The 27361-nt window shown below is 41.9% G+C and overlaps 1 protein-coding gene across 2 annotated transcripts in view; it reads left to right on the forward strand.

The window, feature by feature from the left end:
* The window catches only part of dnah5 (dynein, axonemal, heavy chain 5), a 390322-nt gene that overhangs the window by 341551 nt on the left and 21410 nt on the right, over window positions 1-27361 (forward strand). For both annotated transcript variants that reach the window (XM_039736932.1, XM_039736933.1), the window contains exons 67-73: window positions 1276-1390; window positions 7474-7664; window positions 8915-9036; window positions 10383-10532; window positions 15510-15755; window positions 16117-16336; window positions 21593-21798. In XM_039736932.1, coding sequence (XP_039592866.1) covers window positions 1276-1390; window positions 7474-7664; window positions 8915-9036; window positions 10383-10532; window positions 15510-15755; window positions 16117-16336; window positions 21593-21798 — 1250 coding nt within the window. The remainder of the gene's footprint in view (window positions 1-1275; window positions 1391-7473; window positions 7665-8914; window positions 9037-10382; window positions 10533-15509; window positions 15756-16116; window positions 16337-21592; window positions 21799-27361) is intronic.

The following is a 27361-nucleotide window of genomic DNA, read 5'->3' on the forward strand; positions in this document are numbered from 1 at the left end:
GACAATCCATGACGAGCACAGAAGTCCAATAACAAAACACCGCCGGGTTCAGATCGGGGCCATTCCTCCCAATCACGCCCTTCCAGGTCTCACTGTCATTGCCCACGTGAGCATTGAAGTCTCCCAGCAAAACGAGGGAATCCCCAGAAGGTATGCCCTCTAGCAACCCTCCAGAGACTCCAAAAGGGTGGATACTCCAAACTGCTGTTCGGCGATACGCACAAACAACAGTCAGGACCCTTCCCCACCCGGCGGAGGGAGGCCACCCTCTCGCCCACCGGGTAAACCCCAATGCACAGGCTCCAAGTCGGGGCAATAAGTATGCCCACACCTGCTCGGCGCCTCTCACCGGGGGCAACTCCAGAGTGGTAGAGAGTCCAGCCCCTCTCAAGGAGATTGGTTCTAGAGTCCAAGCTGTGCGTCGAGGTGAGTCCACTATATCTAGCCGAACCTCTCACCTCGCACTAGCTCAGGCTCCTTCCCTTCAGAGAGGTGACATTCCACGTCCCAAGAGCCAGTTTCTGTAGCCGAGGATCAGACTGCCAAGGTCCCAGCCTTCAGCCACCACCCAACCTCCTTGGCCCCTCCCATAGGTGGTGAGCCCAAGGGAAGGAGGACCCACGTTACCTCTTCGGCTGTGCCCGCCGAGCCCCATGGGTGCAGGCCCGCCACCAGGCCGCCATCGAGCCCCACCTCCAGGCCTGGCTCCAGAGGGGGCCCGTGACCAGCGTCGGGCAAGGGAAAACGCGTCCAAGTTTTATTCTTCATTGGAGGTTTGTTGAACCGCTTTGTCTCATCCCTCACCTAGGACCAGTTTGCCTTGGTGGTTCTACCAGGCATAAAGCCCCGGACAACATAGCTCCTAGGATCATTGGGACACGCAAACCCCTCCACCACGATAAGGTGACGGTTCAAGGAGGGGTGTATTTTAGTGTTTGCTTCTAATTTAGTTTTAACTTAAATAGTTACACCTTTTGTTATAGCCAGGGTTTTTTTGATGTTTTTCCCTCTCTATGTGTGAGAAATTACAATGGGCAGAAGCATCTTATGTTTTCTTAAGATGCTGGGTGACAGGTCACCTAGCTGTTTGCTGGGATGGCTGATCCTACACTAAAAGAAAGAGCATAACCTATGAAACGTCCACATGCCCACTAGTGACCAGGAGGTACGGCTCCACGTGGCAGTTCCCTCTCTGACTTCACTTTATTCAGATGATTAGGGTGTTTTTTTTTTCTCATAGACATCATCTTTATGTCTTTTTACTTTCCTCCACAGTTGCCACCAGGGGTAGCATTCTGTATTTCCTCATCACAGAAATGAGCATGGTCAACGTCATGTATCAGACCTCACTGCGCCAGTTTCTTGGTCTTTTTGATCTCTCCTTGGCCAGGTAAGCAAAGAGGCTTTTAAACCTGTCGTCACCCACTTTTTCCAGGACTCTTCATTTTTTTCCCCTCTCTGTTTTGCGCTCTTCCTTCCTCCCTGGTTACGTTTGGTCTCCACTTTTGTACAGGGCTTTGCTCCACTAATCCTTTACTCACTCATCCTTTAGTCTTCTTCAACCATCCTAGCCTTTCACTTTGTATCTCAAGCTGGCATCATTCTAACCTTTCCCCAACCTCTCACTAGCCTGAATGTTCTTACCTGTGCATCTCATTTCTGATACACACTTCAGTTGAGTAATGTGGAGTAGTGTGTTTAACTTGTTAGATATTTTTCCGAACTGTGAGTTTGAGTTCCTCTTTATACACTACATTACCCAATGTATGTGAACACCCCTACAATTGATTGATCATGTCATCATCGAGCACATAGCCATGCAAATCTTCATTGACAAACATTTGGTGATACTGAAGACTCTTTAACTGTGACTTTAAACATGGCACTGTCTGTCATAGGATGATGCCACCTTTTATCACAAGTCAGTATTTGAAATGTCTGCTCTGCTAGATCTGCCCAGGTCACCTGCCAGTGCTATCATTGTGAAGTGGAAATGCTGAGGAGCAACAAGAGCTCAGACCACACAAATTCACAGAGTGGGTCCACCGAGTGGTGAAGCACATAGCATATCTATCACCGGTGGCATCACTTAATAACTGCTTCTGGAACCAACAACAGCACAAGAACTTCATGAAATGGGTTTCCGTGGCAGAGCAGCTACACACTGGTCATCGGTTGAGGGATGGGCAGGAGTCAAATGGAAAGGCTGGTCTGCCACCCAGTTTACTTGAAACAAACCAAAAAAAATAGAAAAACTGAAAACGCTAAGCATGTGTTAACGCCTTGTTTACAATTGTGAAGACTTTAGCCATTGGCTTCACGGCGATAGGCACTGGAGAGCGGTCTTATCACACGATCGGAGCTCCATAAGTCGGTACACTCCTCTCCTGAATAAGACGCCACTTCGAAGGAGAGCCTCGCTTTTTATAGCTCCCGGAGTCGGAGGGAGGTGGTCATTTGCCCTCAGTTGGTGTTTCTCAGAATTGTGAGTGATAAGAGAAATACAAGAGTTGGTGATTGCACCCTCTGGTGTCCTGGAATGGTAGCGTTTACATCAGACAAGCCTGGAAGGTGACCCTCAGACGCACATGCGTGACAACACACACCTAAAAGATCACTCGATGAAATGCCAAGTGTCGGCTGGAGTGTTGTAACGCACACCACCATTGGACACATTGGCACTACATGTGTCCATTGTAGTGATGAATACATGTACGTGAAAAAATACATACGACAGAAAAAAACAAACAAGTACCTAACACAGAATCAAAAACAACCTTTCACAGATTAGGGGGCGAGACGTTCTCGCCTAAGATAAACCGGTTTCCCAAACTGGTTCACTGTCCTTACAGTTCTTGAGCAAGATGTAAAGTGGAAGCCTCACAGAATATGCCGGCCGCCGAGACGATAACAAAAAAAGTTCTGTCCGAGCGGTCCAAAGAGTCAATTGCCAGCGAAACCAAAAAAAAGTCCGTCTTCAGAGACGTGTCTCCCTTGTATCGCCGAGTGAAAAAAAAACTTCTTGCCGCTACCTCGTTGCTTCTCCAGGCTCCACCACACAATGTCTCTCTCTCCCCTTCTTTTCCAGTTTAAAGTCTTCAGCACCAGTCGTCCTGTCCGTGTTGTGAACTCCCCCTTAAAGGTGTATTATCAGTAATCCATTTTCTTGAAGTGCACCCTAAAGAGCTGCAAACTGACAATGGGACAATAGTACATGTGGCACCCGTGACAATTAGCTGGCAGTCTAATGGACAAATTTGGATTTGTCAGATGCCCAGAGAACATCACCTTCTGGACTTCATACTGTCTACTGTAAAGTCTGGTGAAAGAGAGGTAATGGCAGGGTTTGCGTTCAGCCCCTTGGTTCCAGTGAAAGGTATTGTTAAATGCTGCTGCATACAAAGTTACTGTATGTTAGTCAATTGTGAGCTTCCAAACATATGGCCACAGTTTGATAGACATAAGGGATGGACTGGCATCCCAGCTGGGATGGAGAAGGAATTCTTACTCAGCAGGGTGGCCATTATGGATGAATGGTGCAAATCAATCAATCAACATTTATTTATATAGCACATATTCATACAAAAAATGTAGCTCAAAGTGCTTTACAAAATGAATAGAAAAATAGAAGACACAACATTAATTAACATAGAATAAGAGTAAGGTCCGATGGCCAGGGTGGACAGAAAAAACAAAAAAAAACTCCAAAGGCTGGAGAAAAAAATAAAATCTGTAGGGGTTCCAGACCACGAGACCCCCAGTCCCTCTGGGCAATCTACCTAACATAAATCAAACAGTCCTCTTTGTATTTAGGGTTTTCATGGAAGCACCTGATGATGATGGTCACGTAGACTTCTGCCTTTTAATCCGTCCATCATTGTTGGAGCATCATGATGCTTTGAGTAGGTGGAGGTGGCGCAGGCCGCCACCACAAAGAAACCGGAAAAAGAAACAGCAGAGAGAGTTGGGGTCAGTACGGATTTTGGAGCCACTGTGAATAGTTATTATGAAGAATTGAACATACAGAGTATCAGGATTAAGTTAAAGTGAAGTTATGAGAAGGCCATGTTAAAGTAATGTGTTTTCAGCAGTGTTTTAAAGTGCTCTACTGTATCAGCCTGGCGAATTCCTATTGGCAGGCTATTCCAGATTTTAGGTGTATAACAGCAGAAGGCCGCCCGCCTCATCACCACTTTTAAGTTTAGCTTTTGGAATTCTAAGGAGACACTCATTTGAAGATCTGAGGTTACGATTTGGAATATAAGGTGTCAGACATTCCGATATATAAAATGGAGCAGATTATTTAAGGCTTTATAAACCATAAGCAGTATTTTAAAGTCAATCCTGAATGACACAGGTAACCAGTGTAGTGACATCAAAACTGGAGAAATGTGTTCGGATTTTCTTTTCCCAGTTAGGATTCTAGCAGCTGCATTCTGCACTCGTTGCAAGTGATTTATGTCTTTTTTGGGTGGTCCTGAGAGGAGTGCGTTACAGTAATCTAGTCGACTGAAAACAAAAGCGTGAACTAATTTCTCAGCATCTTTCAGTGATATAAGAGGTCTAACTTTACTTATGTTTCTTAAGTGAAAAAATGCTGTCCTAGTGGTCTGATGAATATGTGATTTAAAATTCAGATTACAGTCAACGGTTACCCCTAAATTTTTTACTTCCGTCTTAACTTTTGGGATGGTTCCTATTCCCTTTCCCATTCTGGGAGAAGGTATAATGGATGGACTGGGGGAGACTCCATACCAAGAACAGTTCCTCTCCAGGTATGATTGGTGGCATTGCTCCTCCAACATGGCTTCAGGAAGGCCCTTTTCTCTTTCAGCGTGACTGATCCCCTGGTCATAAAGACAATGAGGAACCTGAGTGAGCCCTGACCACAACTCTGCTAAACACCTTTGGGATGAATTGGAATGCCGATTGTTAGCCAGATCTTTTGGGCAAGTCGCCGCCTAGATAACGTTACATACCTTGGCGTGAATCTCATGATGGTGTGCCTCTAGAAGCCTCTCAGGTTTGAGCTGTTCTTTCCCGTGAGCTTCATATCCAGATGGCTGACACTGGGTTTTATTTTCATCAGCGTTATAATTAAAGTTGGCCCATAAGTCTTTTTTTTTTTTTTTTTGTCCGACGATCACGTTGGCCGTCATACATTAGGAAGTTTTTCTTTACACAGATAACTCTGACCCTTGGAATAAGTAGTGTGGCAGACAGTAGGACTTTAGGGACCTTCAGTACTTGACTTGATGTTATTTTAGAAGAACTAAGTGGATAGGCCTGGCAAGCTTTGTTGGGCTGAATGGCCTGTTGTTGTCCAGATTGTTCTAATGTTCTACGCACATTTCATAAGGTCCACCTGCTTGCTAATGCAACTATACCCGCTTCTAAAGACAGCCAATTTATAGCTAAATCTCAGTCTGCACAGATATGGTCAACAGGTTTACCCGTTTTTTAAACCATATTTCGAATGGACAAAGAGTATGATCTAAGCCACATGGGCCATGGCAAGATTGCTGGTTCCACGTGTGGTAATTCTAGCAGCCTCCATGAAATTTTCAAGTGGTACTGTCTCTAGAGTTTACAAAGATTGGAGTGATAAACAAAAAACATCCCGTGAGAGTGGAAAGGCCAGGTTCATTCAGAATAGCAAAAAGGGTCTCCTCTCGGTCTGCTGGTCACGTAATAACATCCAGCAGATGACGCAGGTCTTTTTCCTTTCTGTTTTGAAACGCTGGAGCAGAAGCGATGCCAGACCTGTTGTGGACAGTGTTCCTCCACGCTAGTGAGGGAAATGGAAGCCAAGTGAATAACTGTGTGTTACTCCATTACTATTACACCGCTGCCTATAAGAGACTCGCCACACTTACAGTATGTGCTTGACACGCTATAGATAGACAAGTCAGAGGTGTGGAGATATGAAATGTCCATGTTGCACCATCTGGTGTATTAACTCTTTCAACGTATAATGGCGTACAATAGGATCTTCACACAGCTGCCGGTCGCTACACGAAAGCATTCAGCTCAACAATCAGCTAGGGACCGATCAGCAGATGCTGGTACATCACTTTCATTTTTGATCTTCAGATCACTTGCATCAAAATCGGAGTCCAATTCAGCAATGATATCCAAAATGTTGTCTACGGAGTATTTTGCTTTGCGCATTTGCTCTGCTTTCTTATCAGATCCTCCTTTAGCCCCGGCGGCCAGCGCCTGTATGAAAACAACTTGAAGCGGTCAAGTGCCGCTAAGATTCACACCGTCAATGTGATGGTGATTTATTTATTTTAGTGGAGGATTACCAGGGACAACCCCAGGATTGGAATGACACACACACACAGACGCACACTAGAGAGACCAAATAAAGCATGCTGGGAACATTAAACGATAAAGAATATAATGAAATTAAATTATCTAAATGAAAACAATAATACCACCCCTGGTCCCTTCGGCGATATTACATCTAACATATAAATACAATAAACACACAGCAAAGTCCATGAAAAAACCAAACCGGATTAAATGAGAAGTGACAAGATTGAGTCCAGCGATCTGTATGTAGAAAGGGAATGGAAAACACAGTCCTACCGGTAGTTGCTGAAAGGATGACGACAGATGGATGGTTCAGGAGCGCTCCACTCTTCCGGGAAAGCCAATGAATCCAAACACAGTCCTCAGTATACAGTATGCAGGTAGACAGACGATCCAGACCCCAACAAACAAATAAATACAATCCAGGACACAATGATGATATATGGCAGAATTAACGGCAGGCAGTCCAACAGATAAATGCAACACACAACGCACCAAACAAACAAAACTTTTTTCTCTATTTGCCCCCTGCCCTCCTTTTAACCTCCTTTGACCCCAGCAGCCCCTGCAAGGACTGCTGGGAGATGAAGTTCTTACATAGTAGCACTGCTACAAACTGAAAAAATATTCAGCCCTCAAAGAGTTAAGAAACCTAAGGAGAAATATTAACTACCAGTTAAGTGTGTTTTACTTTTCTTTTTTATGTGTTTAGAGCTTGAAACAGTCAAACTAATTATTAGGGGACATGCACTGTGAATGACAGTCAACAAATGTCACACGCGTGCGCATAGGAAACAGCTGAAGGGCCCTAGTGACTACAATTCTACCTCCGCACCAGGGGTTGGTGCTGTGTCTTAATGCCTCTCTCTCTCTTCATCCCTCTGCAGACACCTCTAACGTCATTTCCGGTGTCCGTCCACCTTGACCTGCCTCTTCTTGTCAGAATGGCCAAAACTGGAAGCTGGAGTGACAACTCCGCAATAATTGCGCGTTTTTTAAAATTTTGCTCAAGCCAAGTATACGGGGTGGCTGGCTTGACACCCCAACTCTTTATCGTTGTCCTGTCTTTCTGTTACACAAACAAATGAATGGTGATGCATTCCAAACTTGTCCATGCAGTGTGTGAGTAATGAATGATTTTCTGTCTCCTAACAGGTCTTCGAAAAGTCCGATTACCAGCAAGAGGATAACCAATATCATCGAGCACATGACGTTTGAAGTACATAACTACGCAGCCCGTGGCCTTTACGAAGAACACAAGTTTTTGTTCACTCTGCTGTTGACGCTAAAGATTGATATGCAAAGCAAAAAAGTTAAACACGAGGAGTTCCTCACTCTTATCAAAGGTCAGGAAGAACTTCTCTCCTTCCATAAAAAAATGCCATACTGTGCTTATTGATTCTCTTTGACAAATGGAGGCTATGATTTGATCATAAAATGTTTTGGATTTGTACACATTTGTGCATTGATTTGTACAGTTAGAAATGAAAAATCGGAAGCAAGCTCCTGACATTCAATACTTTAACTGGTGATGGTGAAGCATTTCATGTCTGGTTCATTCCCAATGAAGATGGCGCCTGCATAAATGCAGCCATGGGCAGCGCTGCCATGCAAAAGTTGTGTTATGATATGAAGTTTCCTTCAAGGCAAAATAGGCACAAGGCCTCAAAAAAAAAACTGCTACTCAAGCAGGCCAGGATCTTCACTGCTCTGTCCAGCAGAGCCTCACTTCAACCCAGCTAGGTCCCTAATGGCTACCTGCAGGCTTTAACCAGAGCAGCCCCTGAAATAGTGAGCTGGCAACTCAAAAATAAATATCACCAAAAATATAATAAAGGGCCCACAAGGGGAGGGTGAACATAAACCTTTGGCTTGTATAGAAAAAAGTAAATAGGAATCTTCAAAAATGAAACATTTATTAATAAAAATTGTCATATACAAAGAAAGGCTCCAAAGAGCAAAAAGAAGCAAAAGGAGTTGCCTAAAAAGGCAATCCACAGCATACAAGACCCAAAACGAGATCACAAAAACAACAGAATATTACAACACCAAAAACAGCAATACTTACAGAAACTCCCTTGAACGAATGTTTCCCACTCCCGAGCCTTCTCAGACAGTTCAAATAGCCTGAGGGGAAGGCTCAAGAATGGTTAACGTCAATGTGGTCGTGCCTGCTGGGGCGTCACCCCCAATGAACATGGAGCAGAAGTGAATTTAAAGAGACAGTGTACGATTAAAAACATAAAAAAAAATATGTAAAATACACATAATTACTCAAAAAATAACCATAAAATACATACAAACATGTGTTAATACAAAACAAGGTGCTTTTGGGACTTCACCTCAAAATAGTTTTATCTAAATGGCTACCTCACACTGTCAATATATTATCTATCCTGCCAAATACCCTGAATTAAGGAATAAAAATTATAATTTCGTTGTATTTATTCTATTAGATTTAAGTCAATGGTATGAATGACACCTCTGGTAAGGTATGTTAGTATTACCTAAAATAAACAGACGGAAATATTTTGTATACAGAAGGAAGCACCCTTTCATTTGAATGATCATTCTTATTATTTCTTTTGCTTGCCAGGTGGAGCATCTTTGGATTTAAAGGCATGCCCACCCAAAGCAGCCAAGTGGATTCTTGACATGACTTGGCTCAATCTGGTAGAGCTTAGCAAACTACGGCAGTTTTCAGACATTCTTGATCAAGTGAGTATGACTTTCCATCAAAATGCCAATTACAAAGCTGACTTAATCGTGTTTTTCACACACTTTCCCTTATTGCAAGTGTGCTTTGTGCAGTTCTTCGATTCTATTCCAAGTAATCTGTCCAACTGAATAATAGGACACGTGTCTGTCTGGTTGCTATGTCTTTGTTATTCCAACAGATGGCACATCACAAACATTACCACTGCTTTATAGAATCCTGTACCAAATGGCATGTAACAGAGACATATGTATTACATTTGTCATTCTAACAGATGGCACATCACACAAATTTTTTAATGCTACATGTATTACAAACTACATTCCAATAGATGGTGCACTGCAAAGGTTAACGCTCTTGGAAGGAGGAAGAAATTGATTGAACTGTGTATTGCTCTTTGATCTTTGCACCGGTGATTATTGTAAGGGTACTTTGGTTAAATAAATTTCTTTTATTTAAAACCCAGAACCATGTTAAACATTGCTGTGTCTGAAGTTTGTGGCTTTCCAGGCAGTTACAATGGCATAGTCAGCAGGATTTCCCGGCCGTCAGTTGGCAGGGTGCTGAAAATAAATGTAACTGACTCTGACTCATCAAAGTCAGGGAGCAGACTCCTTTTAAGATGGAATGCTTCCGGTGCCATAGTGTGTCCTCTTGGAAGTACAGGAACTTTTTAGATTCTATTCTATCACATCTATAGCTGACAAAGAGTTTAAGATACTTATGTTTGTCATAGTCCTGCTCCAGGTACAACATATTGTAGTAGTAGTACGACTCCCAATTGCTTAGTTTTTTTTTAACTTGTTCTCTGTTGGCTTTTCATTCTTGCACCTTCTAATCATTCAGGTGTGTATTATAAATGGCTTTGTAAGTCACTTTTAATTAAATATAAAGGGCCTTCTTCTTCTACTTCTTCTTCCTCTCCACCTTTTCCCACTTCTATGTGGGATTGATGTCCTTGATAAACTTTCTCCGAATAGCTCGGTCCTGCACCTTCTCTCCAGTCAGACCCTTTTCCTTCAGATCTTCTTTTACTTTATTCATCTGCTTCCACTTTGGCCTCCCTCACTTTCTCTTCCCGTGGATTTCCATTTCCATCACTCTTTTGCCTGATATATTCATTGTCTCTCCTCATCACATGACCACTGGACAAATTTTGACATGTTCATGCCATCTTCTAATTCCATTTTCTCTAAAACTTGCTGTTGCCTTGCGCAAGCACTACAGTGCAGGACAGAATTCTTGTCTTTTATTAAAGAATTCCTAAGTTCTAACAGACATCTGAAGTCAGAGAACTTCTACTGCAGATTTCTCATAATAACATTCTACATCTTTTTTTCCCTCACAGATTGGAAGAAACGAGAAGCCATGGAAAACCTGGTTTGACAAAGATACCCCTGAAGAAGAAGTTATTCCAAACGCTTATGATCAAGCTTTGGATTCATTTAGGCGTCTCCTCCTGATCAGGTCCTGGTGTCCCGACCGAACAATTGCTCAGGTATTACATGGGAAATGTTGGTTTATCTGGTTAGTGTGGTAGAAAAAAGGCACTGCAGGTTCCCCCAGGAAGTATTGGGGCACCATCCCCATTTAATATGATCCAATATGATTCACAAAACAAGTAAGGCAATCTTTTTTGGAGCTCTGTTCTTTGGCTTTCCAACTGAGTGGTTCAAAGTCTGTAATCTGCTGATCCTCCTAGTAGTCTTGAATCCCACTGCTGACACCAAACCCTGGAGGCTTTTCTGACATTATCTCTATGAAAAATAAGTCAGACACTTTAGTCATTGATTTGTCTGAAGTAAGGTCTTATTGCTTTAACAAAGAGAGGTCACCACGCTGTTGTAACTTGTGGTGTGTGTTTCCATTGCATTTGGCAGGCTGCTTTCATGAATTCACACATATGTTGTCATATATTCCTTGTGGACGCTGCTGTGATTGTCCTGTAAATCTCTTTGCTCCCTTCTTCCTTCAATCGTGAATAAGACCCTGACATACTTAAACTCCTCATCTCTCATCCCCAGTCTGGAGCGAGTACTCCACCCATTTCTGGCTGAGGAGCATGACCTGTGAAGCAAGGTGTTCTGTCCTCTACACAGACTACGTGTTTTGACAGGCAGATAAACACCTTTCCATATCCAAAACTCTATAGACTTCGTTTCTTTATCCACAGGTTTATTGGAATTAAAAAGGGTGAAACTAAAACAGAGAAAAAGGATACAAACGCTAAGTGGCTTTATATTAACAACAAACATATCCTCTAAAAGTATATTACTGTGCCTTACACATGTATTATTAATAAACTAGTAAAGAGTTACTTTTCACTGCAAATATATATATATAGTGAAGGATAACATTAAAATAAAATAATACATACAGACGATGCCATCACAAGCACTGAAGATAAGCACAGATGACAGAGGATTTGACTAGTGCGTTTCCATGCACATGGCAGCAGCCTTCCTGATTCTTAAATTAACTTCCTGATTACCTCACATGACAGAAAGCAAGGGAGGGGAGGAGAAATACCAGCTACACCCACTAGATGGAGCTAAACTGCAAATCTTAATACAAAAACAGTTTTAAAAGGTTGTAACAGAACACAAGGCTTTATTGCTTTGACAGACAGAGGCCTTCACGCTGCTGCAGTTCGTGGTTTGTGTTTTCCTTGATGGTTTTATGAGTTCATACCTTTAGCAAAGCCATCATATTTTCCTTTTCTCCAAAAAGAATGAAATAATATTTCCAGGTCTATGGAAAAATTAACATCAATGTCTAACCGCTGTGCTATTCTTTTGTCTTTGATCTTTTAAACCAAGCTTTCATGGGCAGTTTTTGCTAGTACAAAATACACAAAGAGACTTAAGAGAACAACAGCATTATTACACATTGCTGGATTATTTGTCATAAATCAACGTATGAACTTCAGAACGTAGAATCCACTGAGACATGAAGATTGAAAGAATGGCAGCCCATATCTGTATGTCACAGTCGATGGGCCATTTTTAGTCACGTCAATATAGAAACCAAGATGGTAACAGACAAGCATGGGAAGCATGTCCTGGTGTCCTGCTAAAAAAAAATGACTGACGCAGTGCGTTGCCGCACTCCCCCACATGACAAACCATGCAGGTTGGACAGGATGGAGCAATTGCAGGCTAACGGCCTTGCACAAGGGCCCAATGGAGTAGAGTCGCTTTTGGTGTTTCATAGGATTTGAACTGGCAACCTTCCCATTGACAGTGCAGATCCCTAGCCTCAGAGTCACCACTCCACCCCAATATTAACATACATACATATATATAGACAGTATATACATATATACTGTCCAGAAAGTATCCAGCCTTGTAATATGAAAAATAGATACACTTATTGAAGAAGATACAAGCAACAAGAAACACTACAAAGCACAATGACGCCTCAGTCCCCTTCAAAGTAGGCACCTTGGGACCTCACACTGTTCTCCCAGCGTCTCTTTCACCGTTCAAAACACTCTGCAAAATCCTTTGTTGAAAACGTCATCAGCTGCCTTGTTGTATTTTCCTGAAATTTATCAACAGTCGGAAATCTCTTCCCTTTCAATGGTGATTTTAGTTTTGGGACAAGCCAGAAGTTGCAGAGCACGGAATCTGGGCTGTAGGGGGACTGAGTCACTTGGGTGATTTGATGTTTTGCCACTCATTGCATCATCTGCGAAAGCCTTCTGAATCATTCAAATAGTTTCTGCGGATGAACGTTCAAGCTTAACACAAAATCTGATGCAGATCCGTTGCTCTGCTCACTAGGTCAATTTGAATGTGACGACCACACGGTACAGATGCTTACTCAGTAGTGTCTAGAGCCCCCATTGACTAGTCCAGTGAAGTCGTCATTGTTCACACAAGTGCATTTCCAGTCTACTTTCCTTGGCTGCCAGGTTACATTGATGCTGTGCAAACAGTTTTTGTTATAATAACAACAACTGGACTTTCCCGGACAGACCTTGTGTGTGTGTATTTATATACTGTATATATATATATATATATATATATATATATATATATATATAGAGTAACAAAAGGCGCTATAGAGGTGCCTGACCCGACACAGAGGCATGTCTAAAACCAACACAACCCTTTTTATTTTTCTTCACCCGTGGGCATATGTCTTCCCCGTGACCCACAGGCAATACACAGTCCCAAGCAGCAATCACAACAGCACAACACAACACTCTTCTCCTTTACCACCACTCCTCCACAAGCGTAGTCCTCCTCCTCCCGACCCTGGCTCCTCGAGTGGTGGTGGCTGGCCCTTTTTACAACCCACCCAGAGGCGTTCCAGGTGCTTGACCACCTGGTCCTAATTGCACCTCCGGGTGGGGCTGAAGGTTCATCCAGCCAGGCTGCTGAGTCCATGCAGCTCCCCCTAGCGGCCATCCAAGCCCCCAACCAGGCTGTAGAGGACTCCATCTTCCATGGAGCCCTGCGGGTGGTTGAGGAATCACCGTCAGCCAGGGAGGCTGCCACCAAGCGTCCCGGGGGAGGTATTGGACTGCCCATGATGGCTCCCCCGGAACATAAGCAGCAGGGGTGTCCCTGCCGGGCATGGAACCCGGCTGTCCTTCACAATATATATATATATATATGTATATATATATATCAAATAAAAATGGCAGTCGCACATCTAAGGCTCACTGTTTTTTTTGTTTTTTTTTTTTTTACTTTATTAATTTTATTACAATCCATACATAGCAATCAAGTTTTTACAAAAAAGAATTATGTTAAGAACAGATCGATCCCCACCCCTGAGAGAGAGAGCAAGCCAAACGGCGTAAAATATAAGGCTTATAAACATACCTAAATTAATAATTTCTCTGTGCTTTATAAACTTATTTTAAAATATTACTGATTAGATCCAGACATGTTTTGAAAAAAGTCTGTACAGATCCTCTAACTGAGTATTTGATTTTTTCCAATTTCAAATAATATAACACATCGGTTTCCCACTGACTTAAAAGAGGAGAGTTTGGGTTCTTCCAGTTCATCAGAATAAGTCTGCGTGCCAACAGTGTAGTAAATGCAATCACAATTTGTTTGTCCTTCTCCACTTTAAGCCCCTCTGGAAGAACCCCAAACACAGCTGTTAAAGGGTTAGGAGGGATTGTGAGTCCAAGGCTGTCTGAAAGGTAATTAAAAATGTTTGTCCAGAATAATGTTAATTTGGTGCAGGCCCAGAACATGTGACCCAGTGAGGCTGGGGCTTGGTTGCAACGTTCGCAGGTTGGATCATGCCCTGGAAACATTTTGGAGAGTTTTAGTTGAGACAGATGTGCTCGATATATAATTTTGAGTTGAATAATTTTATGCTTTGCACATATGGAGCTCGAGTGAATTCTCTGCATTGCTACTTTCCACTGCTTTTCTGATATATTAATTGAGAGATCTTTTTCCCAGTGTCCTCTTGGATCTTTGAAAGGAAGCGATTGTAAAATGATTTTATATATTGTAGAGATGGAGTCTAATTCCTTAAAATTGAGCAATATTTTTTCCGGTGTGGATGAGGGTGCAAGATGAGGAAAATCTGGAAGGTTCTGTTTAACAAAGTTCCTGATTTGAAGATAGTCAAAGAAATGTGTAGCTGGAATGTTAAATTTGGAATTTAATTGTTCATAGGATGCAAAGACGTTGTCTATATAAAGATCTCTAAGCAAGTTAATTCCAATTTTTTTCCAGATATTAAAAACTGCGTATGTTTGCGAAGGTTGAGAGAGGTTGTTCTCCTGCAGGGGTGCCACAGATAGAAGCTTCTCTGTCTTAAAATACTTTCTACATTGGTTCCAGATTCTAAGTGAGTGGAGCACAATTGGGTTATTAGTGTATTGCCGATAACATGTGTTTATTGGGGTACAGAGCAAGGAATACAAAGAAGTACTGCAAGATTTTACTTTTATTGCTGTCCAAGCCTGTGTATGTTCTTCTATTTGTGTCCAGGTTCTTATCGCCTGTATATTTGCCGCCCAGTAATAAAACTGGAAGTTAGGTAGAGCCATGCCGCCTTCTGCCTTTTGTCTTTGTAGGGTCGTTCTTTTGATGCGTGGATGTTTTGAATTCCAAATAAATGTGGTTATTGTTGAATCTAATTGCTTAAAGAATGATTTAGTAATGTATATTGGAATGTTTTGAAATAAAAAAAGGAGCTTAGGAAGAATATTCATCTTAACAGTGTTAATTCTTCCAGCTAGTGTGAGATGAAGGGTTGACCATCTATGGAAGTCTTGTTTAATTTTTTCCATGCAGACGACGCAATTTTGTTGATAAAGAGCTTAAGGCTCACTGTTTAATAGTATTATGGGCCTCAGTGCAGGATTTTTAGTCATCAAAGTTACTGCCGTCGAGACACTCATAATGTGAAACGCATTATATGATCTTCTTTACATTGTCTCACCTTTGTTTTGTGAGAATATTTTTTGCAATTGTTTTCATGTGTTTATGAACAGGCTCGCAAGTACATAATGGACTCCATGGGAGGAAAATATGCTGAAGGTGTTATTCTGGATTTGGAAAAGACCTGGGAAGAGTCCGATCCTCGCACACCTCTCATTTGTTTCCTGTCTATGGGATCTGATCCCACCGACTCCATTATTGCCCTTGGGAAGAGGCTGAAGATCGAGACACGATATGTTTCAATGGGCCAGGGGCAAGAGGTTCACGCTCGGAAGCTTTTGCAGCAGACTATGGCACATGTAAGAATGGTGGCTGTTTTACATTCCATTTCATGCAGTTTGTTCTTATTAGGATTATACGTGGTACTGCTACTAAAGGTTTCAGGCATTGGACCCCAAACCTCTTGGTTCAGCCCCATTATCTGATTTACTGTGTGACCTTGAGCAACTAACAAAACCAGTTTATGCTCCAACTGTAAACAGTTGTAATGTTCCTTGATCTTTTAAAAGAAGATGAAGTAACCTTCACTGATGCCAGATTCCAAAAAATGCTTTGACTGATATAATGATGTTCTATTGTCAGTTATCTAACTTGTGAATTCAACATACAATTTGCAAAAATTCATTAAATGAAACTCTTTGTTTTGTTTTGGGAAAACAGGGTGGATGGGCTCTTTTACAGAACTGTCATCTGGGACTTGACTTCTTAGATGAGCTGATGGACACCATAACGGAAACAGAGACGGTCCATGAGTCATTTAGGTTATGGATGACCACCGAGGTCCATAAACAGTTCCCAATCACTCTTCTGCAGATGTCCATTAAATTTACTAATGAACCACCTCAAGGACTTAAGGCTGGCTTGAAGAGAACGTATGGAGGTAATTAACCTTAACAATGGTCCTGCTTTCTCTATGTACTCTTGACAGACAGACTTCTTAATGATTTGAGAAGAAAATACAAACATAAACACACCCTGGGAAAGAAATGAGCGCCAACCAATGGAGCTGTCAGCCAGCAGTGTTAACCTCAGGGTCAGGATTCATCAAAATGATTTGCTTTTGCTGCCCATGGCCTTGATGTAATGAAGGCTGCAGAGCCAAAATATCCTCTTTAATTTTGTAAGGCAGAATTGACCTCCTGTTTTTTCTTTCTGTCTCCAAATATACAGTACACCAGTAACGACACACTGCATGAATACACTTGATATGAGCATTCATAGTTTTCATTCTCTCTCTGTGTACGTTTACCATTCGTTTGCTCAGAGGTTGATGCACTTGCTGCTTCCTGAGCAGCTCTTCTTTTCTCCACCCTCTGCATGTTTTCATGTTAAAAATGACTAAGTTAGTTTTTGTGTTGCAATTGCTTAGTGCGTTTTTCTTAATTTTTCACTTAAGCACCACAATCTGCCTCAAGAATATGAACAGGTAGGGGAAGTGACCGCGAAGGTGGTAGGGAATGAGAACGATGCACGTTCTGCTGTGCAATGCCGAGAGTTAGTTCTACAATAAAATTAAAATAAAAAGAGTAATAAAAATCATCACCCCAAAAGTGGATAGTCGACATCACGTAGTATATGTGTACCACATGTCAGGTCAATAAGTCAAACGGTTTGCGTGCTACAGGTGATTTAAAATCCTGGACAGACAAACAACCACGGTAGCGTATTATATATAATACAGTACATATGAATGTTTCCAATATACGAGTTGAGACACAAAAATAACTGGATTGGTAAAAAAAATATTTCATGATGAATTACAGCATTCTAAACATTGTCACCTTCTATATACTCCCCCTCGTGATCTCTACACCGCTCCAGACGTATCTTCCATTGATTGAAACAGTGCTGGAAGTCTTCTTGCTTGAGGCTCTTCAACAGGCTTGCCTTTTCTGTCATCACTTCATCCACTGAAGAAACATGTGTTCCCTTCAGGTCACTTTTGATTTTTGGGATCAAGTAAAAATCACAGGGAGCTAAATCGGGCGAATAGGGAGGATGATCGAGGGCACAAGTGTTTTTGTCAGTCAAAAACTGCTTGACGGAAAAAGAGAAAATTCGAGAGAAATTTGATGTTGAATCGCTGTTTGATTTTTTCACCCAACGTTATCGTGGCAACTCGTGTTGCGATTGTTGTGCAATTACTGACTGGGCTATTCACAGGATATACCTAGCCGGACGGCAGTTTAAGAGGGTGTGTAGGAGGGGATATAGTTCTATAATTCATGTCCAGCTGACCTCCAGACGGTTTTCCTGGGAAGCCCCAAGCCCAGTCCGGTTATTTTTGTGTCTCACCTCGTAAATAACGACATTCGTCAGAATCAATTGACCTCTAGCATTTAACAATGTTAACCTTCAGAAGTCAGCAGGCCCAACTTCCTCTCCCCATTTTCCTTTCGTGTGCCACACACACAACACAGTGTTATCAACAAAAGGCATCGATTAGGGGGCTTGGTCTTTTAACTCATGATTCAACACATCCATAATCAGATTCAAGAGGTGAGGACTTTAAGTAGACCCCTGGTGCAGACCTCCTCAAACTGGAATCTTATCTATTACCCCAACAGTGCTCTTTTAACCAAAGTCCTCACTCCCTCATACATATCCTGGACAATCATAACATATTTATCTGGCTCTCCTTTCTCTCTCATGCACCTCCAGACCTCTTGACGTGATACTCTAGCATAAGCCAAATATATCCATAGATAGATAGATAGATACTTTATTAATCCCAAGGGGCAATTCACATACTTCAGCATATATATATATATATATATATATATATATATATATATATATATATATATATATATACACCGTGGAACCTCGGTTTGCAAGCATAATTCGTTCCGGAAATGTGCTCGCAATCCAAAGCACTCGTATATCAAAGCGAATCTCCCCATAAGAAATAATGGAAACTCAGATGATTCGTTCCACAACCCAAAACTATTCATATAAAAATGATTAATACAAAATATAAAGTAAAGCACTTTACCTTTAAAAAGAATCATGGCTGGTGTGAGTGAGTTTCTAAATTCTTGTGGGATTCCACCCAACGGGACGACATGCGGAAGAGCGTCCCAAAACAATCGCAGTCTCCCAGCGCTGTAGCAGTTCGCCGTATTAGCACATTTAAAAGATCACAGACATGCTATAAGCGCCTGCCGTCAATGGGCGATACAAGAAACATTATAAACATCCTGCTGCAATAAATAACAGCGCTGTTGCTGTTTCAAGCTGAAGGCGGCTGGTGTTGTTAAAGTAATGAGACTCAGCTTCGTGTTTTGGGGCGCAAGATGGGGACTCGCACTTCACAGCGCGCACACACACACACAGTCACAATGCTGTAGTAAACAGTATACGCTCGTACAGATGATGACTATATGAGTGAGGCAAACAGACTCAGACGGAGAATAGGAGACAACTACCCTCAAGAGAAGAGAGAGAGAGACTGCACTGTGAGCGAGAGAGCGAGATAAGGAGAAAAAGACGCGCTTTGCAGCAAGAGAGATAAGGAGAGAGAGAGAGAGAAGAACCATCAGCTCAGTTGTGATCACATGACACTCAGCAGACAAAGTGTATCCATACTGCTCGTATTGCAAGACATCGTTCATTTATCAAGTCAAAATTTATTAATAAATTTTGCTCGTCTTGCAAAACACTCGTAAACCAAGTTACTCGTAAAACCGAGGTTCCACTGTGTATATATATATATATATATATATATATATATATATATATATATATATATACATATACACACATATTGTACCAAAAATGCGCTATACTGGCACCTGACCCAACACAGACAGATGTGGAGAGGCACACTGATAAAACAAATACATTTTTTATTTCAATTTGTTCGCCTGTGGGCAACGCTTTCCCCATCCCCACAGGCACAACACAGTCCCACAAACAAATACACACCAAACTCTTCCTCTTCTTCTTTCTTCACCACTCCTCTCCGTCAAGCTTTGTCTCCCTCCTCCCTGGCTCCCGAGTGGTGGCTGCTGGCTCCTTTTATAAGGCTCCAGGTGCTTGATTGCCCATTTCCAGGTGTGGTGAAAACGCTGCCCATAAGGGCCCAGCAGCTCCTGCTGCAGCACCCCCTGGCGGCACCTGAGGATCCCAACAGGAGTGCACCAAACACCAACTCCCATGAAGCCCTGCGGGAGTCTGAGACACTATTGCAACCCAGGGAGGTATTGGGTAGCCCATGCTTGCTCCCCCGGAACATATACTGAAGGGGCGTCCCAGCCAGGCAAGGGCCCCGGCCATCCAACAATATATATATATATATATATATATATATATTGTTCCTCCCAGCTGCAAAAGGGTTTTTTGAATAAAATACACGATGTGCATATCACAGAGTCCAAAACAGAACTGGCTATAGTAGCCCAAGATGGAGACTTTAAAGGTCTGGAGTGGAACTGATGTCAGCAAAGGGGCCGGCTTCGGAAGCAACATCATCAAAGGGGCCGGCTTCGGAAGTGACGTCTTCTGAGGCGCCGGAACCTTGCAGGATTCCCCGGGAAAGGACTGTAGGGAACTGAGAAAGACAGTCAGCGCACTCCGCCGTCCCTTGGTTGGATGTTTTATTACCATTACTCAGGCCCTTTAGCTGCCTCCTACTCACATGTGTGTGACTATATATATTTTTTAAATCAATAAACACCATATGTAAACCTTTCTGTTTTTGTCGATGCTTCTCTAGGAGTTATTTTAATGCAAAGACTACATCAGTTGTTCCTCTCCCTGGCATTACACCAACATGCTCATCTTCTTTTGTCGTCTCTTCCCTAAGCCTTCTCTATAATCGTTTCCTGAATTTTCAGCTTTATTCCTGTATTGTTTCCACAAACCTGAACATCTCCCTTCTTCATATATATGGGTGCAATGATTTGATCCTCCACTGCTCTGGTCTTCTCTCCTGTCTATAGATCTTCTGCATTTGATCTCACACATCTACTCCCTCTTCCTCTAAACTCTTCCCCACTTCTGCTGGTATTTCATCCAGTCTTGTTGCCTTCCCATTTTTGTTCTTTTCAATTCCTTCTTTACTTGCTCCATCATTATTCTTGGTACTAGCCCTTCATATAGGACATCCATCCCTAAATAATACCCTTGGATTTTCTTCCTTCAGCTGCTTCTCAGCCATGTTCTAAGCTTTCATATACAGTATACGTTGTAAGAAATACAAGGATGAGTCACAAAGAGTTGGGGCATTTTTGGGAACCTTGCACATTTTTAGGAAAAGAAAAAAATGTAATTACCAAGCATAGACGTTACAGACTCAGGATGAGACTGAGGTGATATGGTATAGGAGGGGATCATATGGGATCCAGCCAAGAAGAGGCGGGTCCAGGCGGGTATATGACAGCATTGGCATCAGAGGTGGAACAGGTGTGTCAGTCTTCCATCCTGCAGAGGGAGGAGAAGAAAAGGCTTTAGGCAACAGCGCCAACCCCTGGTGTGGAGGAGAGTTACAATCATCACATCCCTTCAGCTGTCCCCAAAACACACACTCAGGTCACAACGTGTAGTATGATTGTTTTATATATATTTAAAAGGCCTATGAATGTTTTGATAGCTGCTTGTTATGGTTGTGTTTCAACAGAACTTTGTTACACATGAATAGAAAGCAAAGGTCACACAGATCAGTATGACTCTGCATCCTTTGATGTCCATATCACTGCTGGTTACTAGGAACAAGTTTTGCAATTTATTATACTGTTATCCATCCATCCATCCATTTTCTAACCCGCTAAATCTGAATACAGGGTCACGGGGGTCTGCTGGAGCCAATCCCAGCCAACACAGGGCACAAGGCAGGAACCAATCTTGGGCAGGGTGCCAACCTACTGCAGGACACACACAAACACACCCACACACCAAGCACACACTAGGGCCAATTTAGAATCGCCAATCCACCTAACCTGCATGTCTTTGGATTGTGGGAGGAAACTGGAGTGCCCGGAGGAAACCCACGCAGACACGGGGAGAACATGCAAACTCCACGCAGGGAGGACCCGGAAGCGAACCCGGGTCTCCTAACTGCGAGGCAGCAGCGCTACCACTGCGCCACCGTGCCGCCCTTATACTGTTATGTATGTTTGTTTTTTTTATTTGCTAGGTATAAGCCAGGACTTGCTAGACGTCAGCAACATGACTCAATGGAAGCCAATGCTGTACGGAGTTGCCTTTCTTCATTCCACCGTCCAAGAGAGACGCAAATTTGGTCCCCTTGGCTGGAACATCCCTTACGAATTTAACCAGGCAGATTTCAATGCAACGGTACAGTTCATACAGAACCACTTAGACGACATGGACATTAAAAAGGTAGGTGTTCTCAAATTACAATCCATTGAACTTTATTTAGCTTGTATTTCTATGCAAATAAGTAAACTGCCTAAGAGAAAATCAACTTGCATACAATTAAAGTAATGCTAAAGAAAGAGGTGCATTCCATTACGACGCTGTGGCTCTAGTCTGCTAGGTTTCTTTTTATGATTATATTTATGCTTACATTACTAATTATTATAAATAATACCTCTTCCACAAACCAAATAACATTCAATACTCCAGAATGATCAAGCGAAAACAGGATTTTAGGCATTATAAAAAATTAAGTATTCAAACCCTTTTGTTACAACACTTGAAATCTGGCTCAGGTGCATCCCACTATTGACCATCATTGAGATGTTTCCACCAGTGATTAATTCAAGTGATTGGACTGATTAGTAAAATCACACGCCTGTCTATAGAAGCTCCCACAGGTGAACAAAAACCTAAGCCGCGAGGTCAAAGGAAGTGTCTGCGGAGTGTACAGACAGGATTGTGTTGAGGCACAGATCTGGGGAAGACAACAAAATATTTGGGTAGCATTAGAGGTTCCCTAGAGCACAGTAGCCTTCATAATTCTTAAATGGAAGAAGTTTGGAACAACCACAACTCTTTTACTAGACAGACATCTCTGGAGAGACCTAAAAATAGCTGTCCACCAATAGTCTCCATCCCACCTGACAGAGCTTGAGAGGATCTACAGAGAAGAATGGCAGGAAAACCCAAATCAAGTTGTGTGAAGCTTGTCTCCCCAAACCCAAGAAGACTACAGTGCTGGAATGGAGTTCAGCAAAGTACCGAGTAAAGGCTCTGATATCACAGTTTTTAAATTTTTAATACTAGGGGGCTGAGCCGCTCGAAGGGCATCAGGGCACCCCTCTGTTAGAGAAAGACAGTCAGTCAGTCAGTCATTTCCCAACCTGCTATATCCTAACACAGGGTCACGGGGGGTCTGCAGGAGCCAATCCCAGCCAGCACAGGGCGCAAGGCAGGAACAAATCCCGGGCAGGGCGCCAGCCAACCGTAGAGCACACACACACCAAGCACACACTAGAGACAATTTAGGATGGCCAATGCACCTAACCTGCATGTCTTTGGACTGTGGGAGGAAACCGGAGCACCCGGAGGAAACTCACATAGATACGGGGAGAACATGCAAACTCCACGCAGGGAAGCGAACCCTGGTCTCCTTACTGCGAGGCAGCAGCGCTACCACTGTGCCAACGTGCCGCCCTGTTAAAGAAAGTGATTGTATTTAAAGAGTTGGCACACAGAAGAGTAGGCAGGGTGCCGGAGGAAGACGGTTTGGTCCTTAGTTATTATAGCTAGAAAATCAGTTACTTGAGTATTTCACTACAAATGTGTATTTTAAATACCAATGAATAATAAAACATAGTCAAAATTAAAAGTAAAAAAGTAAAACATAATAATAAAAAGTCTCTAACTTACATTCTATTAATGTTTCTTTTTTGCATTTCTGTTATTGTTTGGGATATTTACTGTATCTCTTTTTCGTTTATTGGACGATTCTTTTTGTTCTTGATTTTTATTATATGCAGTTTTTTTTTGTTTATTTTCTTTTTCTTGATGTTCTTTATCAGCTCTTTTTCTATTGCAATCTAAAATTCGATGTCCTTTAATAGATCATTTGCTTTTCTGCCTTTTCATTCAACCGACTGTGATGAAGGGCGAGTTAGCACTGAGAGTGTGACAGAGTGGTCCGGAGAGAGGATGTGCACAGTAGGAATAATGATCGAGTGGCCGGTGTGGAGGGGAGAGGTCAAGCTGAATATTGCAGACACAACGGAAAACTTTTTTTTTAATATAATACAGAGACATTTGCACAAATGTCTAAAATCCTGTTTTTACTTTGTCATTCTGAGGTATTCAGTGTCACTTGCTAAGATAAATAAATGAATGTAAGCGATTTTAGCACAACAGATTTTGTTAAACGTGAAGGTGCTGTATATTGTAACTTCAGCTATACACTAGAGCAGGGGTCGCCAGCTCCGGTCCTGGAGGGCCAACGTGGCTGCAGGTTTTCATTCTAACCCTTTTCTTAATGAGTGACCTGCTTTTGCTGCTAATTAACTTCTTTTGAACTAATTTGACATATCCTTGAAGACTCAGACCCCTTGATTGTTTCTTTTTCCTAAATTAGCTGCCAAACAATAATGAGATACAAAACGAGCCAAAGCAACTGGTGTCCATCATACAATATCTGAAAATAAAGAAAGATGAAGGTTTCAGGAATGTCAATCTGTTCAGGTCCCCAAAACATTTTAACAGAGCTCTTAGAAAGAGAAAGTCAACAATTTCGGAAATGTCTGCTAATGCAATGCAAGAGCAGCAACAAACCATAAAATTAAAGAACGGGTTTAATTAACAACAAGAATTGACACCTCATTAAGCAGCTAGTTGGAGTGAAATTGGTTGGAGTTTGAGGCTCTGACTTAGTGGGTCTTCTGTTGGCTCCCTCACGTCACTTCTGTTTGGATGCCATTTAAGGAAAGAAATGAAGCAATTCAACAACAACATTTATTTATATAGCACATTTTCATACAAACAGTAGCTCAAAGTGCTTTACATATTAAAGAATAGAAAAATGAAAGACACAACTATAAGACAAAATAAATCAACATTAATTAACATCGAATAAGAGTAAAGTTCAATGGCCAGGGGGGACAGAAAAAACAAAAAACTCCAGACGGCTGGAGAAAAATAAAATCTGTAGGGATTCCAGACCATGAGACCGCCCAGTCCCCTCTGGGCATTCTACCTAACATAAATGAAACAGTCCTCTTTGGATTTAGGGTTCTCACGGAAGGGCTTGATAATGATGATGGTCACGTAGACTTCTGCCTTTTAATCGTCCATCATTGTTTGAGCATCATGAAGCTTTGAGTAGGTGGAGGTGGCGCAGGCCACCACCACAAAGAAACCGGAAAAAGAAACAGAAAAGAGAGTAGGGGTCAGTAGCGATTTTAGAGCCACCATGAATAGTTATTTTGAGGAAATTGAACATATAGAGTATCAGGATTAAGTTAAAGTGAAGTTATGAGAAGGCCATGTTAAAGTAATGTGTTTTCAGCAGTGTTTTAAAGTGCTCTACTGTATCAGCCTGGCGAATTCCTATTGGCAGGCTATTCCAGATTTTAGGTGCATAACAGCAGAAGGCCGCCCGCCTCACCACTTCTTTTAAGTTTTGCTCTTGGAATTCTAAGGAGACACTCATTTGAGGATCTGAGGTTACAATTTGGAATATAACGTGTCAGACAGTCCGATATATAAGATGGAGCAGATTATTTAAGGCTTTATAAACCATAAGCAGTATTTTAAAGTCAATCCTGAATGACACAGGTAACCAGTGTAGTGACATCAAAACTGGAGAAATGTGTTCGGATTTCAGAGGAACGATGGAGAAATTCAGGGGAACAAATCTTAAAAAAAGCAATTTAATTAAAGTGAATTCACAAGACTGTAATTAGCAGCACAAACAGGGCACTCATTAAACAAAAAGGGTTAGAATGAAAACCTGCAGCCACGGTAGTTATCCAGGACTGGACTTGGCGACCCCTGCACTAGATCTTAAGTCCGTCACCCCAAGTCAGGAAAGAAATGCTTAAACAGCTTGAAGCAATTCACAGCTGGATAATTTGTTGCTTGGAAATTGGTTTACATCGACTAATCGCAATTATAGACGACGATGGTAAAAAGGCCAAGGTAAACTTTATTCTCCCATGTTACCAAATTAATTTGACAATGTGTGTTTTAATCAAATGTGTAAAATATCAGTGTTGCCTATAGAGCATGCTCTTAAGATGTCCCCCCAACACAAAGAACATTCAATTTTCACTGGTGTCCCAACACAAAAGGCCACTTTCAGGAGAAGGAAACTCCTTGGCAATGCATGAAGTGTTACATGTGCTACTTTGTCTAATTCTGGACCAGAACTAAGCGTTTTGTCAGTGTGCTCAGAATACAATGAGGGGCACATATGCATGTCTCCCACTGGGCAATAATGATAGTACAGCACACACACAGTATGGTAATTTGTTCGTAATCGGTGAATAGAGCCTCAGATCTGAAGTTTCATTACAGGGGGTCCTCAGGTTACGACACAGTTACGTTCCTACAATAGTGATGTAACCTGAATTTTGGTGTAAATCGAAGCACATCCTAGCCTAAGTCACTTACCTATCCTAACACATTTGCAAAATTATAATCTAGAACATAAAAACACAACTAAGCCACAGAAAAAGGAAAATGACATAAATACAGTACACTGTACTGTAGTAACAGAAAAAAATGACAAAAAATGAGTGGAAAAATAAATTCCTTACCTTTATTCTTTCTGATCTCTTTACAATGTCTAATTTCACTTCCATCGTGATGGCTTTCCTCTTCTTTAAAACACTACCATCTGAAGACTCTGACTTTCGTTTAGGAGCCATGATAAGGGCCAAAAAGTTGCCAAACAAAGCAACACAAATAGAACACTTCCTCCGCGTGCAACCAAACGAGTTCGCCAACTCCCTTGCTGTGTTACTGCGTATCCTTCCACTGCGCATAACCAAACTAGTTTGCCCACGTAGTCTGTAAGTACGGCGCTAATGGCATAAGCCGAAACACTCGTCTCAATTTTTTTTAAGTTTTTATGGGAGTGAGTGTTGTAAGTTCGACTCCCTCACTCATACACCGCGCACTTTCACTTTCACAGCATGCAACAAAACTACTGTAGTTCGCAAACTCCCTCACTCATATGCCGCGTACTTTCGCCACCCGCAACCAAACTAGTTCACCCCGTAAGTCTGTAAGTACGATGCTAACAGCGTAATCCGAAACACTCACATCTCAATTTTTTTTAAGTTTTTATGGGAATGAGACGTTGTAAACTCGAAACGTTGTATGTCGCGACGTTGTAACCCGAGGACCCCCTGTATTTAGTTTGACTTCTGTGTCTACACTTATTGGATTATAAGATGCAAGCCTTTAATGCAGGAATGAATGTATATTAACAAAATATAATGAGGTTGACCAGACAAGACCTGAAACATGTTGGGTTCGTACTGTCTGCAATGAAATAAAAGTCAAAGTGCATTTAAGAATCACTGTTTTTACGCTGTCCCAAACTTTTCTGAATTGGGGTTGCATACAAGAGCACTCGGTGCCAGTAGGGGGCACTGTTGAGGGACCACCTCCCTACTTTCCAAAAGATCAGGTCCAGCTTGAAAAGGACAAAAGGAGGAAGGACTGGTTTTGTATTGTGGTTTGTTCATTGATCTTTGCACAGGTGATTGTTAAAAGGTGTCTTGGGTGAATAGATATCTTTTATTTTATACCAGTGTTGTGTTGGGTGCTATTGTGTTTAGGATTTTGGCCTCAATGATGCCACTGGTGATTAGAATAAATATATATATGGTATATAGTGTCACAAGAATGAGACTTAAGACATCATGAAGGTTTGAGGCAGCCACCCGTATATTGTTCCACAGCTGTGAAAATTAGTTAATTTGAACAGAGATTTTCACAGATTCGAGTCCACAATAGAACTGATTGC

Source organism: Polypterus senegalus, chromosome 15, assembly GCF_016835505.1.
Source record: "Polypterus senegalus isolate Bchr_013 chromosome 15, ASM1683550v1, whole genome shotgun sequence".
Taxonomy (NCBI): Eukaryota; Metazoa; Chordata; class Cladistia; order Polypteriformes; family Polypteridae; genus Polypterus; species Polypterus senegalus.